The 14564-nt window shown below is 39.0% G+C and overlaps 2 protein-coding genes across 3 annotated transcripts in view; one reads left to right on the top strand and one right to left on the bottom strand.

The window, feature by feature from the left end:
- The window catches only part of atg5 (ATG5 autophagy related 5 homolog (S. cerevisiae)), a 49203-nt gene extending 41074 nt beyond the window's left edge, over positions 1–8129 (bottom strand). Inside the window, exons 1-5 of one of the 2 annotated variants that reach the window (XM_085365850.1) lie at positions 8064–8129; positions 7471–7629; positions 2416–2543; positions 1094–1172; positions 595–757 (exon numbers count right to left, since the gene is read on the bottom strand). In XM_085365850.1, the coding sequence (XP_085221976.1) occupies positions 595–757; positions 1094–1172; positions 2416–2543; positions 7471–7578 (478 nt within the window). In that variant the 5' untranslated portion in view covers positions 7579–7629; positions 8064–8129. The remainder of the gene's footprint in view (positions 1–594; positions 758–1093; positions 1173–2415; positions 2544–7470; positions 7630–8063) is intronic. The other variant, XM_085365851.1, reaches the window with a different exon arrangement.
- Positions 8130–8406: 277 nt separating this feature from the next.
- On the top strand, positions 8407–12993 carry dctn3 (dynactin 3 (p22)). The gene is made up of 7 exons (XM_085365849.1): positions 8407–8549; positions 10880–10964; positions 11288–11374; positions 11541–11624; positions 11836–11894; positions 11992–12051; positions 12278–12993. The coding sequence occupies exons 1-7, from the start codon at positions 8448–8450 to the stop codon at positions 12362–12364; spliced, it is 564 nt and encodes a 187-aa protein (XP_085221975.1). The 5' UTR covers positions 8407–8447; the 3' UTR covers positions 12365–12993.
- The last annotated feature ends 1571 nt before the right edge of the window (positions 12994–14564 follow it).

Below are 14564 nucleotides of genomic sequence, written 5' to 3'. Positions count from 1 at the left end.
ATAAATCCCTCTCTCCACCCTCTCGAAATGGAAACGTGTACACAGACGGACACATTTGCAGAACTATAAATTCCACTTTACACATTTAGATATAAGCGTGACTGGTCTGGAATAACATTTGTGTGCTCTAATAATAACTAAGAAGCAGGCAATTATACAGAAAACCAAGATGACACATTTGCTGCTGAGTGGTCCAAAGGGTGGCTGCCGTCCTGGTGGTTGAAGTGTTTATAGTTACCATTTTAATCAGCTTGACCAGCAGACATTCCAGGCACATCATGTTGCAGACTGGGTTGCAATTCAAAAACAAGCACAAGTTTTACAACAAACCACAAATCAGAGGCATCCAGTTCTCCCTGACACCTCTCCCAACACAAGCTTTGACTATTCTATAAAGCCGGTAGGAGATTAATCTGCTTGGAACGATGATGTGGAAATACAAACTGGTGGGCGTTTGGAAAGAAGTTTGCAAACTCAGACCGTCCCTCTCTTTGGTTTGTTTGTGCATCATGATCATCTGCCAATCTGTTTGGATGTATTCTTTGTGTGCATGTCAACGCCACACCCTGAAATGGGCATGTGCGTGTGTCTCACCGTTCTGCAAGCCCATCCACAGCTGTTTGTGGTCTTTCTTCTGCATGTCATTGACAACTTGGCTCTTGTGCTTCAGGGCGTCGGCCTCCTTGATGCTGGACATGAAGTGAGCCTCTATCACAGAGCTGCATGGGCAGTGGAGCAGGTCCTGATCTGGAAAATTCTGACACATATTCACATGGCAAAAATATTTAAAGCTCGATGATGGGGATACCACAAGAAACAGGAAAACATGTTCTCAGGCCATTTTATTTACACATCTACAAATAATTAACTGGCAATTAACACAGTCTTTTTGTCTCTGCTTTGGTTCACCAACCAGAGTAATCCTCTTCATTCATCCCTATTTCAATATTTTGTTGTGTATTTATTTCCAATATTTTGTATTGTATTTGTAGCTGAGTAAGTAAGAGGTTTAACAGAACTTCATGCTTCTAGAAACAAATTAGATAGGAGCGCTAAGACTTATCAAATCAATAAACTTGTGATCAGCTCTTACCTTAAAGTGCACAGTGATGCTCCAGGGTAAGACGCTGTTAGAAGCATGGAGGTCAAACAAGACTCCAATTGGATAGTGCCTGTATCCATGAAATGCAAAAACAAAATTATGGTACAAGAGAAAAACCTGTTGAATGTTTGTGTTCAGCATCTGTTCCCAAAGCCAAGAAACTAGTTTTACCCCTATCTTTGGGCTTGGAAACGTTTAAGCTGATCAGTTGCATCACCTGTAGACAGTAGAGTAGACAGGAAGCAGGGAGAGAGACTGGGAGGAAAACACACTGGAGGTGGCCCAGGACTGACTCAAATCCAGGCCCCTGTAGAAGCCTTTCAGCTGGTGAGTTATACTAAAGATTATGACTTATACTAGAGAGTCTAGTCACATCTTTACATAGATCATTTTATCAGGACTTTGTTTCACATAATCCTATGTTTTTTCTTTTGCGCGGTGGTTTGGTAAGTTTAACCATAACATATAATCATAACAGTTTTAATCCTAACTTCCAGTGTTTAGAAAGGGGTTTGTAACACCCTTCGATGTTTCAGAAATGAAGAGGCTTTTCTTCATCAGAGCCTAAAATAATGCATGCATTTCATGTTTGTACTCATATGCTAATCATACTGGTTATCATAACGGTTAAGATAAAATTACTTTTCTATATGACAATAAGTAATTAATGACTACTTTTTTATTTAGCGATTTACTATTACTTAGGCTGTGAAATAGGCTAATCACTTGTGTTGCACTACTGACATCTTGTGGCTACGTGCTGTAATTCCATCTTTATAACTGGCTCTGATTTTAGCAGTCAGTAGACACAAAAGAAATGCAAATACTGGCAAAAGCTTCTGTGCTGTTCTCGAATGCTTGATAGTGGCATGAATACATAGTCCTGACTGCACAACGCTTTAGAGAACATATATGTTTACATAAGGCAGCAAAACAAAAGACAATTACATCAAATACATTATTTATTCCCAATGAAGAGATTTGACTACATTTATTTTCAAGATGATGCCTAAATATAACATTAAACCCCAACCCAGTTTCCAGATAATACTGCTAGCTGTAATATGGTTTCAGTCTTATAAAGTAGGACAATAAACTAACTGGATCAGCCAAAAGACATTTCATCAGTAGACATTTCTATAAAAATAATCATGACAGTAACAAACTTTAAACATGATAAGCAGAGAATGAGATTCTGTTCTTTTAACATTTGTCTTCCACGAATGCCAAACCACCATCTGACGACTGGAAAAGTAAAACTCCATTGATGCACTGATTGAAATGAGTTCAAACAACAGCAGTTATTCTCTCACCATTTGAGTGGCGTTCCTTCGTACTCGAACCACATCTCCTCCACATCCTCTGCTCTCATCACTTTGAGGAAGTGCTTTTTCACCTTGTCTGTGACCAGAGTCAGGTAGCTCACTCTGGGTAACAGCAGCTGATAAAGTAAGAGAACAGGGGAAGAGGTGCATTAATAAGGGACAGTCTGTTACTTTGAACTACATGGTAGCCGTGGGCTAAATTTAGAAAGTGCACATTAATGACATAATGAGCAGCTATATTGTGTGTCTGCTTGGTTCTTTGTGTATTAACATCCAATATTACAGATGAGTAAAATGTCCTCACACAGTTGTGAATTAAAGACACCTATAAACAATGAATGAATTATTTTGTTATTTTTTCCATTTACTGTGACATATCATATATGTCACATAACAGCAGACAACAATCTATAGAGTAACTGTAGCGTCATGTTGTACATTTTTGTGGTGCATGTGAGCCATGTGGCATAGCTACGGCAACTACATAGTAACTGCTGTTAGATCACAATCCCTCAATTCACTAGAATTAACCACATTCAAAGATTCTTAACACTTAATTTACATGGATACCCTGAAACTTGAAGTACATGTTGGTTGGGACTTGTAAACAAAATAGATTATTTGCATAATCTATGGCCTGTATTCACAGGACTTCTTAGGACTTAAGAGTAGCTACTAGTGATAACTGCGGTATGCTCTACCCTAAAAATAAATCCTGACAGAGGTAAAAAATTTTCACAAAGCACCACAGCCCTTGAAAGAACTCTCAATGTGAAAAAATGTTAGCAGTGGACAGGAGGACTTTTAGAAGGAGACTCATCAGCAGAGAAGGAAATGGTAGAAAGACAAAGTGTAGAGCAACCATTTTTCCTCCAAGTGAGGAACAAATTCGCAGTTTACATATTTGAGTTAATTAATGGGTTTGTTTTGGGTTTTTTTGGTTTGCTTTTTTTTTGAGAAGATCCAATTATCACTAAAGACTAGCATAAGAGATCAGTAAACACAAACTGAAGCTGCCATATTGATATTCATGGTGTGCTGATTAACTCAAATCAATCAATGTACTTAGTTTCATACAAGAAAACACTCCACTTGCTGGATGCCTTTAAACAGCAGAGCAATTGTATCTTTTTTTCTCTTACAGTCTGTACAGCAGCTGATTGAGACAAGGTAGAAATAGTTGTATCAGAAGTGTCAGAAACCATAAAATGGAGTTACAGTGTAGCAGTAATTACTTTGATTTGTTAAACCACAGTGATCTCATTATCGTTTACAGCATTTTCACAGTCTCAAACTATTACACACTTAATTTAAATTGCCACGGTGTTGCTGGTGTAAGTTTTAAAAGCTCATCATTTATTTCCCTTAGGATAAACAGATAAACAGAGTAACTTACAAAATATCCCAGAACGGTGTATAAACACAAGCAAAAATTATAGGCATGTCATTGTACTTCGGCACAGACTGGTTTGTAATTCCAAGTATTGTGTAAATATTGTCTAAAAGCTAGTGTATTCAACTGAAATGTCCATTACATTAGGTCAGTGATTCCCAATTGGTGTGCAGTGCAAGTGCAATTGTGTTCCTTAAGGGAAGTCCAGGTGTGAAACTGGTTCACCCGAAAGACAAAACTCCTAAACACAAACTTAACAATGTGGTGTATGCTGTACAGTGCAGCGAGGAATGCCCAGACCTAGAGCTGGGCGATATATCGAGTTTTTAAAAAATATCGATATATTTTTATACGATATAAGATGTGACCATATCATTTATATCGATATAGTCTATGTTACGTTATAATTATACTTGTGGAGCCGCAAGTTTGCCTCTCTTTCGTCCACTTTCGTCTTTACGCAACGTTACTCGGCCTCGCCTCTCCTTCACTGAACACAACTCCCCCTCCTCCCCCATCGCTTCACCTACAGGAAGCGACAAGATGGACACGGCAAATCTCCGTTAACGAGTTACTGCGCATCGCCCCGTGCGTGGGGCTGGACGGCGTCAACGTGTTAGCTAGCTAACCACGCTAACGCCATGCAGCCCAGAGGTGCTGCACGGACTAAAATCCTTTCATTTTCTCAAAAGTTGGCAGCGCGCCTTATGTATGAATTCTGGTTGTGCTTGATGGCCGCGAACCGATTTTATGTGGAACACGGCGCTCAGCAATCTGTCAAAAATGTTTGAGTACGACTTTGGTAAGCTACGGAGCTGCACCGCTTGATGGATTGTCGGAGCATTACGGCTGAGCCTAGCGGAGTGATACGTACTGTGCTTCAACGTAATATTACCCTACTGTGTATAAGGACCATAAATGGCACCTGTTAAGAGACGTGGTTGCGAAGTGGATTTCAAACTCCAGGCTGTCAGTCACGCAGTACAAGTTGGGAACAGAGCAGCTGTGAAATCTGTCTTTGTTATTGTGCTCAGCGTCTTTTAGTTTACATTTTGACTGCACAATTGTGAGCTTTTTGTTATGCACAAAAACAACATTGTTTTCTTTTATTTATGGAGCATTATTATTTAATAAATGCTCATAATTTATTTTTGAGTAAATTTTATGTACATCTGCTCTATGTTAATAAAAGTGCCTGTGTGACATCTGGGACACAGCTTTGACTAAGAACTCTCTTTTTGTTCTTACTTTATGGCTTTAAAAAAATATATCGAGATATATATCTTATATCGCCATCCAGCTAAAAAAATATCGAGATATGAATTTTGGGTCATATCGCCCAGCCCTACCCAGACCTCTACATCGGAGAGACCAAAAAGCCACTTCACAAGTGCATGGCACAACATAGAAGAGCCACCTCCACGGGACAAGACTCAGCGGTTCATCTGCATCTAGAGGACAAAGGTCACTCTTTCGAGGATGCCAACATTCACATTTTGGACAGAGAGGACAGATGGTTTGAAAGAGGAGTGAAAGAAGCCATTTACGTCCACTGTGAGCGACACCAACTGTCTGCCATCTATAATCCAGTTTTGAGATCCCCTCCCAGACGCCTTAACGCCCACTCACATCCTGGGCCATCTGACCTCAGGAAATCACATGATAGGGTGGGACCAGGTTTCACAATGAGCTCACGCGAAACCCTGGCTGATTGTGACCCACACCTGCTTTCACACCTTGGCTCATGTGATTAGGTAGAGGATCATCAGGGGGTCATTTGTCCCTCTGTGGGGGGAAACTCCCACTGCGTTTAAATCTGGGGCTCTCCACCATTTGACCTTAGAACTGAAGAAGCTTCTCGGATGAGAGGTGAAACGTCTTCAAGCAACTCGAAGTCCAGACACTTTTCTTTCCAAGCTCCTTAGACTACGATGACCTGGATGACTGAGAACCTTCACAGACATATCTATATGTACTTGTATTTGTTTTTTATTCTATATGATTGTCTTCTTGTTCATTTATTTGTAAACCACTGAGTCTGTAACAAACACTGATACAGCAGACATATACAAAAGTCATGAGCCACCCCTCATTTCTTTGTATTTTCTTTAGATTAATGGAAAATGGGAGCCACAAGTTACTGAAAAAAGTGCAAACATACATGGAAATACATTGAGTTTCCACACTTCTACCAAGCTAAAAATCTGTATTTGGTATATCTGGTCTATTCGGGTATCCTTCTACTGCATTTTTTATGTGGGATCATAGCCACTCAGATGCTTTCCTAATGGACCAAAATCTGATGGCATTTTTCTGCAATCATAATTCTAGCAATTTTGACCAGATACTCAACACACCTGGCTGAAATGTAGCCCGAAACTGTGACAGTCTCCAATGCACTTTACAGATACACACTGTTCTACGTCTTTCCTGACCATCAAGTTTGGATTTATCACTCCATAATATGTGTTTTCAGTCCATTTCTTGTGTATCCACATCCTTTTCTCCCTGTTTCCCTTCCTTAAGAATGGCTTCTTGACAGCCACCCTTCCACTAATTTCTGATGAGGCTTCAGTGAACAGCAGATAGACAAACTGAAAGATTGCACCTCTACTGTGTCAGATCTTTGCTGTTTTCTTTTCTATTTCTGAAGGGTGTGAATTTCAGATACTTCTTATCTGCTCCAGATAGTGTTTTAGGCCTACAATTTCCTATTCTGCCTTCCACCTACCTAACCATTTTCCTGTGCACCACGCTGAGGTAAGTCATGTTTTCACCTAATAGTTATACGTGAATCACTTTATTGGTGCAAAAATACTATTTTATGCCTGTCAAACTGTGTTACTCTTGGCAGTTTTTATAGATTCAAATAAAGTGATGTGAACAAATGATTTGTTTTCCCCCAACAACACATTATATAATTTAAAACAGGTTCCTTCCTAAATTTATTATACATAGATACAACAGTGATTCATTCCTTGAGTTAGGTTTTTTGCTTCTTTTATGTTTGTATGATTCATTGGACGGTGTAAAGTGGTTTAATATATATATATATATATATATATATATATATATATAGATATATATTATTTTGAGAATGGTCAGCTACAGGGACTGTACTGAAAATGAGAGCAAAAGGAGCCACAGTGTTCAACGCCACTCAAAGCCAAAGCAAAAAAAGCAACTGCAATAATGTCTGGCTACCTGGAAGTATAAAGAAATGTAATTTTCGCAAGCAAGAACAAAATGTTTGAAAAACACTTTGTTAGATGATACTTAGAACTACACCTATAATCTATGTAGGTTTGACTATTTCACTAATGTTTTCGGTTCAGGTGAGACCACAGCCTGGTCAGCTACACCTCCACACTGAGGTAGTTAGTTCCTTCATTTTGCTTTGACAACTCTTTTACATCATTCTTATCCTAGAACTCCTTGCTGCTGAGTGGATCCTCGGAATGCTTATGAATATGGGTCATGTACCCTTCTGTAAGCAGGCTTACAAAAGTTAAATAAGAGGCTTCCTTCTGACTGTGTTGTCTGAAGGACTTCCTTGAAGCATGCTTCGTCAGAAAGCATTAATCTCCAAAAACAAAAGTTAAGTCAGGCCTAGATTTTGCATCATGTTAGATGAGAACAACTGTACTTACATAATAAGCCTCGGCTTCCCTCTCAGTAACCTCATCCTGGTTCAGAGTGAAGCAGGTGGGTATCCGGCCGAACCAAACGTCTCTCAACACGTCCTTGTCATCTGCCATGCTGCTGCTCCCAGTGGCACATAAAGAATGAATTCCTCAAACAGATGCCTGCTTCAGAAGAGATAAATCGCCTACTGTCAGCAAAAGATCGGAGCATGATTAGCAAGCAAACACTGACAAAACTTTCAGCATCCAAACGCTGAACCTCAGTTCAATAACCAGTGCAAGTTAAGCTAGCACCACGTTGGCGCACTTCAGGTTTGAGTAACTTAGATATCTCTTAAGTAAATTGCCAGTGAAGTTATTTCTAGGTTACAGTTCAGTGATAGGTCGCTACCTATCTCTTAGACCTCCAAAGGAACTCCAAAATTGTCGAACTACGCAGCTGTAGAGCAAAAACTGATGTTAGCTCGAGGGCTAAGTAGGCTAACTTACCCAATGGAAACATAATAAAGAAATGTTTAAAGTCCAATTACAAAGGTACTGATAATATTTCCCACAGACAGACATTCTTACACTGTGAGAAGGAGATGGGGGAGCCTTACTTTTTAGTCGATATTTTGTAGATATATTGAATGGAAAAGGGGCCTATGTTGTCATTCCCCCGCTGACACCGGAAAAACAGCAAAAATATCCAATTTCCCGCAAAACAGCGACCACTGGCGACCGCTATTCTTACTAAACCAACTACAGAAATATACCAAATGATCTGCAATTTTACGTTGAAAAAGACACTAAAATTTTAAAAATAAATATTAAATGCTTAAAGTATTTTAAAGCGTTGTAGGTTTTGCATCCATCCCCCACCAAATAGCCGAGTGGTAAAGAGAACCGGGGGCGACGCATCATCAGTATGCGACGGCCCTTCTCAACTACGTAGCTCTCCTCCGCCTGTTTAGGATCTGTTGTGTTCATCGGCAGCTCCGGGAATGGATAAAACAACTGAGATGGATAACCTGGAAATGCGTCTCCGGGCGCTAGAGAGTCGTATATATGGCGAGAGAAAAAACAAGAGTGGAAAACCTGTAAAGGTTCGCTTATATTATGTATATCTGTATATATACTAGTTGTTAGCTTTGCGGAGCTAACGTTGGTTGTGAGTAAACGCCCTTTTTTAATTTATACACTAGAATGTCTGTGAAGGTTCTCAGTCATCCAGGTCATCGTAGTCAAAGGAGCTTGCAAAAAAAAAAAGCTCCTTTGACTATACACTAGAATGTTAGCAGAAGTTGTTTTAGTTGTTCAATTTAGTTTCGCACAAATATGAGAAACTTACTTTCCTGCCCATCAAGAAGCTATTCCTTTATTTTCATAACTGTTGGTTATTTAGCTTTCATCTGTTTACATTAAAAAAGCTGTGCGTTGTAACCTGGTTTTTGTGGCGCTGTGCTTTTGTGTCTGTTCAACTTAATCATAATCAACAATACAATAGTCTGACACGGTTAAACGAAGAAACCTCGGCTAGCTAGTGATGAGATGCTTTTTGAGGCGAGGGGACTCAGCAGGGTATCATGTGATCTGGAAAAAACACTCTGGCTTACAAAGAGGCATTTAAGTTGGTTTGTTTTCCACTAGATTGTGTCATTCCAAAGGTGGAGATAGTGCTACAGTGTGCTGTTAGGCTTAATTTACTTTAAATTCAAAGATTTAAGAGTATTATTGCCATCTCAACACATGAGGTAGCATAAGAGGGAACAAAACTAAGGAATGAGGTTCCTGTGAGCTAAACGACTAAAACAGTAATACGATTTAAAATGCTTTCTAAATTTATAAAAACAAAAGGTATCATGTATCTCTACTGGAGAGAAGGAGAATGAAAGTCATAGGAAGCATGACAGAATGCATGTATGTGAATAAGGAGACAGGTGTCATAGGGAAAAGCAGGGGTAGTGAAGATGGACGAATTTACCCATGGTTTAGCCATCCAAAGTAACAGACATTGCACAAGAGAGGTGACGAAGAGAATGCCTGCTTTTTCTGGTCCTGATGCTGCACAGCCTGTGACATGAGATGTAATACTTCTTTCCAATGGTCATCTGTGGAAACCATTATCCAATATGTACTGCAAAAAGCCAAATAAGACCTTAAATGTAGTAATATACAGACTAGGGCTGCCACGATTAGTCGACTATCAAAATCATCAACGACTAATTTAATAGTCCACGCGTCGTGTGAAGCTTTGTAAGATCCCAAAAGACACAGGAATAAGTAGGATTTGAGAGTGTAATAACGGGCTGAAACAGAAGATGGCAGCACTGCTGCCGTTAAACCCCAAAGAAGAAGCTGTGTCCCAGAATTCATAGCGCGGCCCTGCTCAGTTTCCAACAATGGCGGCAGCTAGTTAGTTTTAATATTACTCTTATTATTCTTTCTGGGTCACAAAATAAACGTTTAACATATTTTCAGGTGAGAATGTAGCTGTGTAAACTTCAAATATGTGCTCGGTTTATCAAGACAACACATATTTGCAAAAGCGTCCTGACATTTTTGGAGACGTCTGCTATCCACTAGCTCGATAGCTAGCCGGGGGCAAGGCTCATTAGAGCCGGTGAGAACACCGGACTCCCGGCAAATCGTTTTCAAACCCACCGCCGTCTTTCGCTACTCAGGTTAAACATGTAATATAAGTCACTTAGATAACTTAAAAATGTTATTGTTTGGCTTTTTTTAGTATTTTATTTGTTCCTGAGTAAATCGGTTTGGCTGAGATTAAAGTTATAGTTTTTACACAACTGAATAAACGTCAAGCAGACGACTGATTATCAGAAGTGTGAGATGCTCCAGAATTTACTCCGGTGTCCTGTTATATTTTAGATAGCAAGGAGCAGACGGTTGAGTTTATTAAACTTCACCGAAACAATCTGCAAATTTCATTAAAATTGAATAAACTATCATCTTGTCTTTATTTTTTAGTTAGCACATACACTTAAAGCTGTAAGCTAATGATGGTTATATAGGAGCAGATGCATGCTGGTGCAATAAGCTGTATGTTGTACGTCCAATGGACGCCTGATCTGATTAGTCAACTAATCGCAAAAATAATCTGTGACTAGTCGACTATCAAAATAATCGTTTGTGGCAGCCCTAATACAGACAGCATATATTTAGCCTGCATCGCGCTAATTCTCACATTTCTTTTAGGATAATAAGATTCCAGTCCTCATAAGCATAAGAAGAATTTTTTTTTGTAAAATGCCATTATTATTTTTTATTGGTACCTTCTGTATCTCCCAATGTCATATAAACTCTTGCATGTATTTTATGTGCTAGCATACTCCCCTATACCACACCACCAAAAAGCAACAACAACAACAAAAACCCTTGCTATCAGGATGATAACCACTAACTTTTTCCCCTGCAGTGTGCAGAGTCATTGGCCAGGATTCAGGCCGGTCTGACCAACACAGCCAATAAGAGAGAACGAGTAAAGATTCTGCACAAGAAGAGTGAGTCACACATTCTGCCAATCTCTCAGCCCCTACACTTTAGATTATTGGCTTGTTGTATTTTTGTGAATATATATTTTTAACATTACTCTAAATTAGCAACTACTTTATACTGATGTGGTTATTTATATTATAATACCTTTATAAACTGATGTGTTTAGTAATGTGGCTACTGAAAATTAAAAACTTGAAAGGGCTCTAAATTTCTGTGACAACCTTTAACTTTCAAGACACCAAATGTTCTTGCAGAATTTTTTTCTTTATTTAGATTTTAGACTGAGTCTATTGAACTTTAAATCATGCTTATTGGTGTTGTGGTGCAGTTGAGGACCTCTTAAAGTACTTGGACCCTGAGTTCACAGACCACATCACTGTGCCTGATGCCATGAAGCTGGAGTTTATCCTTGCAGGTAAGAACTCTTAAAAGTTCAAATGAAAACTAATATTACTGAGGCATACACAGGCATTAACTTTAATGTCGATTGCTATATGTGCAAATTGTATTGGTATTAAATTTTTTATATATATTGTAAACAAGTAGAAGCTGAATCCATTTCTTGCTCTGTCTCTTTGCAGAGGAGGACTTCTTGCTTTCGCATGCTGCTTTACTGGAACAGGTCAGCAACCTGCAGCCACTGCTGGACAGCACCTACATCAGAGGTGAGTTTCACTTTGTAGGACACATTAATACCCAACAAAACAATGTCTGTTTTGTTCTTTTATATTCCTGGCATCATTTTGGAGGGATCTTATGCTTAGTTTTGTTACCTACGTTTAGCCAGGGGTTTCAGCCTGTTTTAAATGGGTGATAGATGTGCCTATTGTAGTACTCGATGTTTTACCTCATCGGGTCTTGTTTTTTTGTTCACAGATGTACCAGAACATGCCACCAAGCTGCAGCGCTTGTCACAGATTCACATCAAACAGCAGGTAGCCCTTTCTTTCTTTCTCTTTCTTCCCCATCTACTCCTGTGGGTTTGTCTCTCACTAGGTTTTATGTGTAAATATTATTCTGTTTGTTTTACAGGACCAAAGTGAGGTTCAGTCACAGGAAGTTAAGAAGCTTTTTGAAGAATACAACAAAATGGTACACTTCAATTTTTAAATTCCAGTGATTATGAGAACAAAGCTATACATATATTCTTTGGGTAAACAAAATGTAATAATCAATCAAAAACATCTTAAACTTAATTAGCAAACTACCAAAGTTTTTTATCTATAGCTACTTTGGTCAGTCATGGAAAAATTCATAATACACAAGTTGTTGCTGAGATAAAGCTCCACCCACTGACAGCTGACCTCTTGATTGCCAGATGTTCCTGTTGTCCAAGCAGTTCACCCAGTGGGATGAGACCCTGAGAAAAATGGAAGAGGCCAAAGGAATCCGACCTGTGGAATAGTGATTATCAACATACGTTCAGATGACGAAAGTGGAAAAACACTGCACTGTGGTGGGAGTGTCAGATATGTGAGGCAACGGCATCACCACATTTCTTTCTTATTTTCTTTCTTTTTTTAAACATTTAATTTATTTGAATTAGGTGATATAACTTTGATAATCTAACCTGATGTAAGAAATCCTCAAAAGTGTAAGAAACAGTACATTAACAATTCCAGAAATAGTCACTGCAGATTGTAAAATATTGAAGGCAGGTTTGTCTTCCTGCTAATGCTGGTGGTTCCAAACTGACACTCATATTGGAAGAAAATGGGTTTCCTGTAACCGTTTATTTGTGGATGAATTCACTCCTATCATTAAACTTGTAGTTGTTATGCTGTTTATTGTCAGACAAAAGTACTTTACTTGTAATGTATTCCTGTCCTCCTTACTGTAGGCATGTCACAAGACTTAAATTGCTCTTCCCCCAGTTCAAAAACACACACCTAGTTACTTCCCTCTGGATGCTTCTTGACATGACTTATAAAACCTTACATTAGCTTCAGTATTTTTTCCAGTATTTGGTTTGAACAATTTCATTATATCTGATTTATCTTATAGCAAATAAATGTTGATAAATAAATATGACTTTTTGGGGGGATATTCAAAAGTGTTGCATGTTGTGTGTATATGAGTCTTACAACAAAATCTGGATCTGTTTAGGTCTGTTTGTGCATTCTGATGTTTTGTCAGTTTCTAATAGGTTACTCAGCCATTTTTCACATTTTCACAGAATAGATGAGATTGGAAACTTGGAAATAATTAACCACATCAAGAAGCAATATAATATTGTCACTGTATGTTTACTCCAAAACAACACTGAACACCTTAATACCTATGTGCTTTACAAATTGAAATGGCATGACTGACTGAACATTGACCAAGAATTATTTTTGCTGCTGTCTCATGTAAGGCCAGAAGTACAGCACTTTTTATTTTGTTCGTAACAGCTCAAAGAAAAGGTGAGACTATTTTTTGCTCGTTGAATATTGCGCAGCATAGATCAAGGCACATAATATGTTGCTTACTAAAATTGAAAATTATGCTTCAGTTGGTTGGCTCCAGTGTTTTTATATGCTAATAGGTCAGTTATTCAGTTATAAGATCAGTCTCAAACCAAAAATTCATTTTGTTCCCTGAGTTCTGGCAAGAATGGCCCAAAGGAAGGTAGCTGCTAATTCTAATGAATATAGAAAGTATGAATTGGAATTTTATCAGGTATGTTATGCTATATATAATCAAAGGTTGAAAAGAGAGTGGCAGAAATGTAACTAAAGTTTTATGAATTATGTGTTTGTGGCAGCTAGATAGCATAGTGGGAACATTGGCTGTATCCCAATTCAGGGTCTGCAGCCTTAAAGTACGCAGCCTCAACGATCCTCAAGGGCCACATACTCAAAGACCGCTAAGGCCGGAAGTGCGAGGCTTGTGAAATGGGACGGTCTAGCCTCTGTTGCGCTGCCCAGGTTGCCTAGCAACCATGATACTAACAGCTGGAAACGTGTCATACAGCTTTGTTTGACAGAAATGAAGGAGAAAATCTGTTGTTCATTTGTTTGTTTCTTTCTACATGAGCTTTGATCATTCTCTGTAAGATTAAGCTCAGCTATTGAACGGCGTATATTTTAAAGTAAAGGCTTTAAAACCAAGTTAGTACAAACGTCACTAATGTCACATAACTTTGCCGACATGTGGCCAACAGTAATGTTTTAATGTTCTTCGTTATTAAACATTTGCACATAAATAAGTGACATAATATTCAGTACTTAAAGTTTACTCTTCGGCCGCCCCTCATCTGCCGTTTTTTTTCGGCAAAATTATCCACACCCACCGCCGCGCTATGCATTCTGGGATATGTTGGGCCACGAAGTCTACACTGCCACAGCCTTAAAATTCAGGGAAATGAAGGACGCATTTCAGGGCCGCATTTCGAGCAGCCTTTGAATTGGGACAGCCTTCGGCGCGCCGCTGTGACGTAATCGGCCTTGAAATGCGTACTTTAAGGCTGCAGACCCTGAATTGGGATACAGCCCTAGTTTGCCTTTGGAAATTTAGGTTGGGGCTTTGACGTGTGTATCCAGTAAAGGTCCCCAAGCTAGGCATCCCATGCTACCCAAGCCTACCTTGGATGTGCATTATATGTAATCCATCCCAGACCTCAG

This window comes from Diplotaxodon limnothrissa, linkage group LG11, assembly GCF_057381915.1.
Source record: "Diplotaxodon limnothrissa isolate DT_005_m linkage group LG11, D_limnothrissa_male_GT1.1, whole genome shotgun sequence".
NCBI classification, from domain to species: domain Eukaryota; kingdom Metazoa; phylum Chordata; class Actinopteri; order Cichliformes; family Cichlidae; genus Diplotaxodon; species Diplotaxodon limnothrissa.
Note: the sequence above shows the minus strand (reverse complement) of the source record. Positions and strands in the feature narration are given on the sequence as shown.

Excerpts from the sequence above, each read along its gene's own strand:
- dctn3 (XM_085365849.1), top strand. The coding sequence starts at position 8,448 with ATGGATAAAACAACTGAGATGGATAACCTGGAAATGCGTCTCCGGGCG. Across the intron at positions 11,375-11,540 it reads GCTGGAGTTTATCCTTGCAG|AGGAGGACTTCTTGCTTTCG; the intron begins GTAAGAACTCTT and ends GTCTCTTTGCAG. Across the intron at positions 11,625-11,835 it reads GGACAGCACCTACATCAGAG|ATGTACCAGAACATGCCACC; the intron begins GTGAGTTTCACT and ends TTTTGTTCACAG.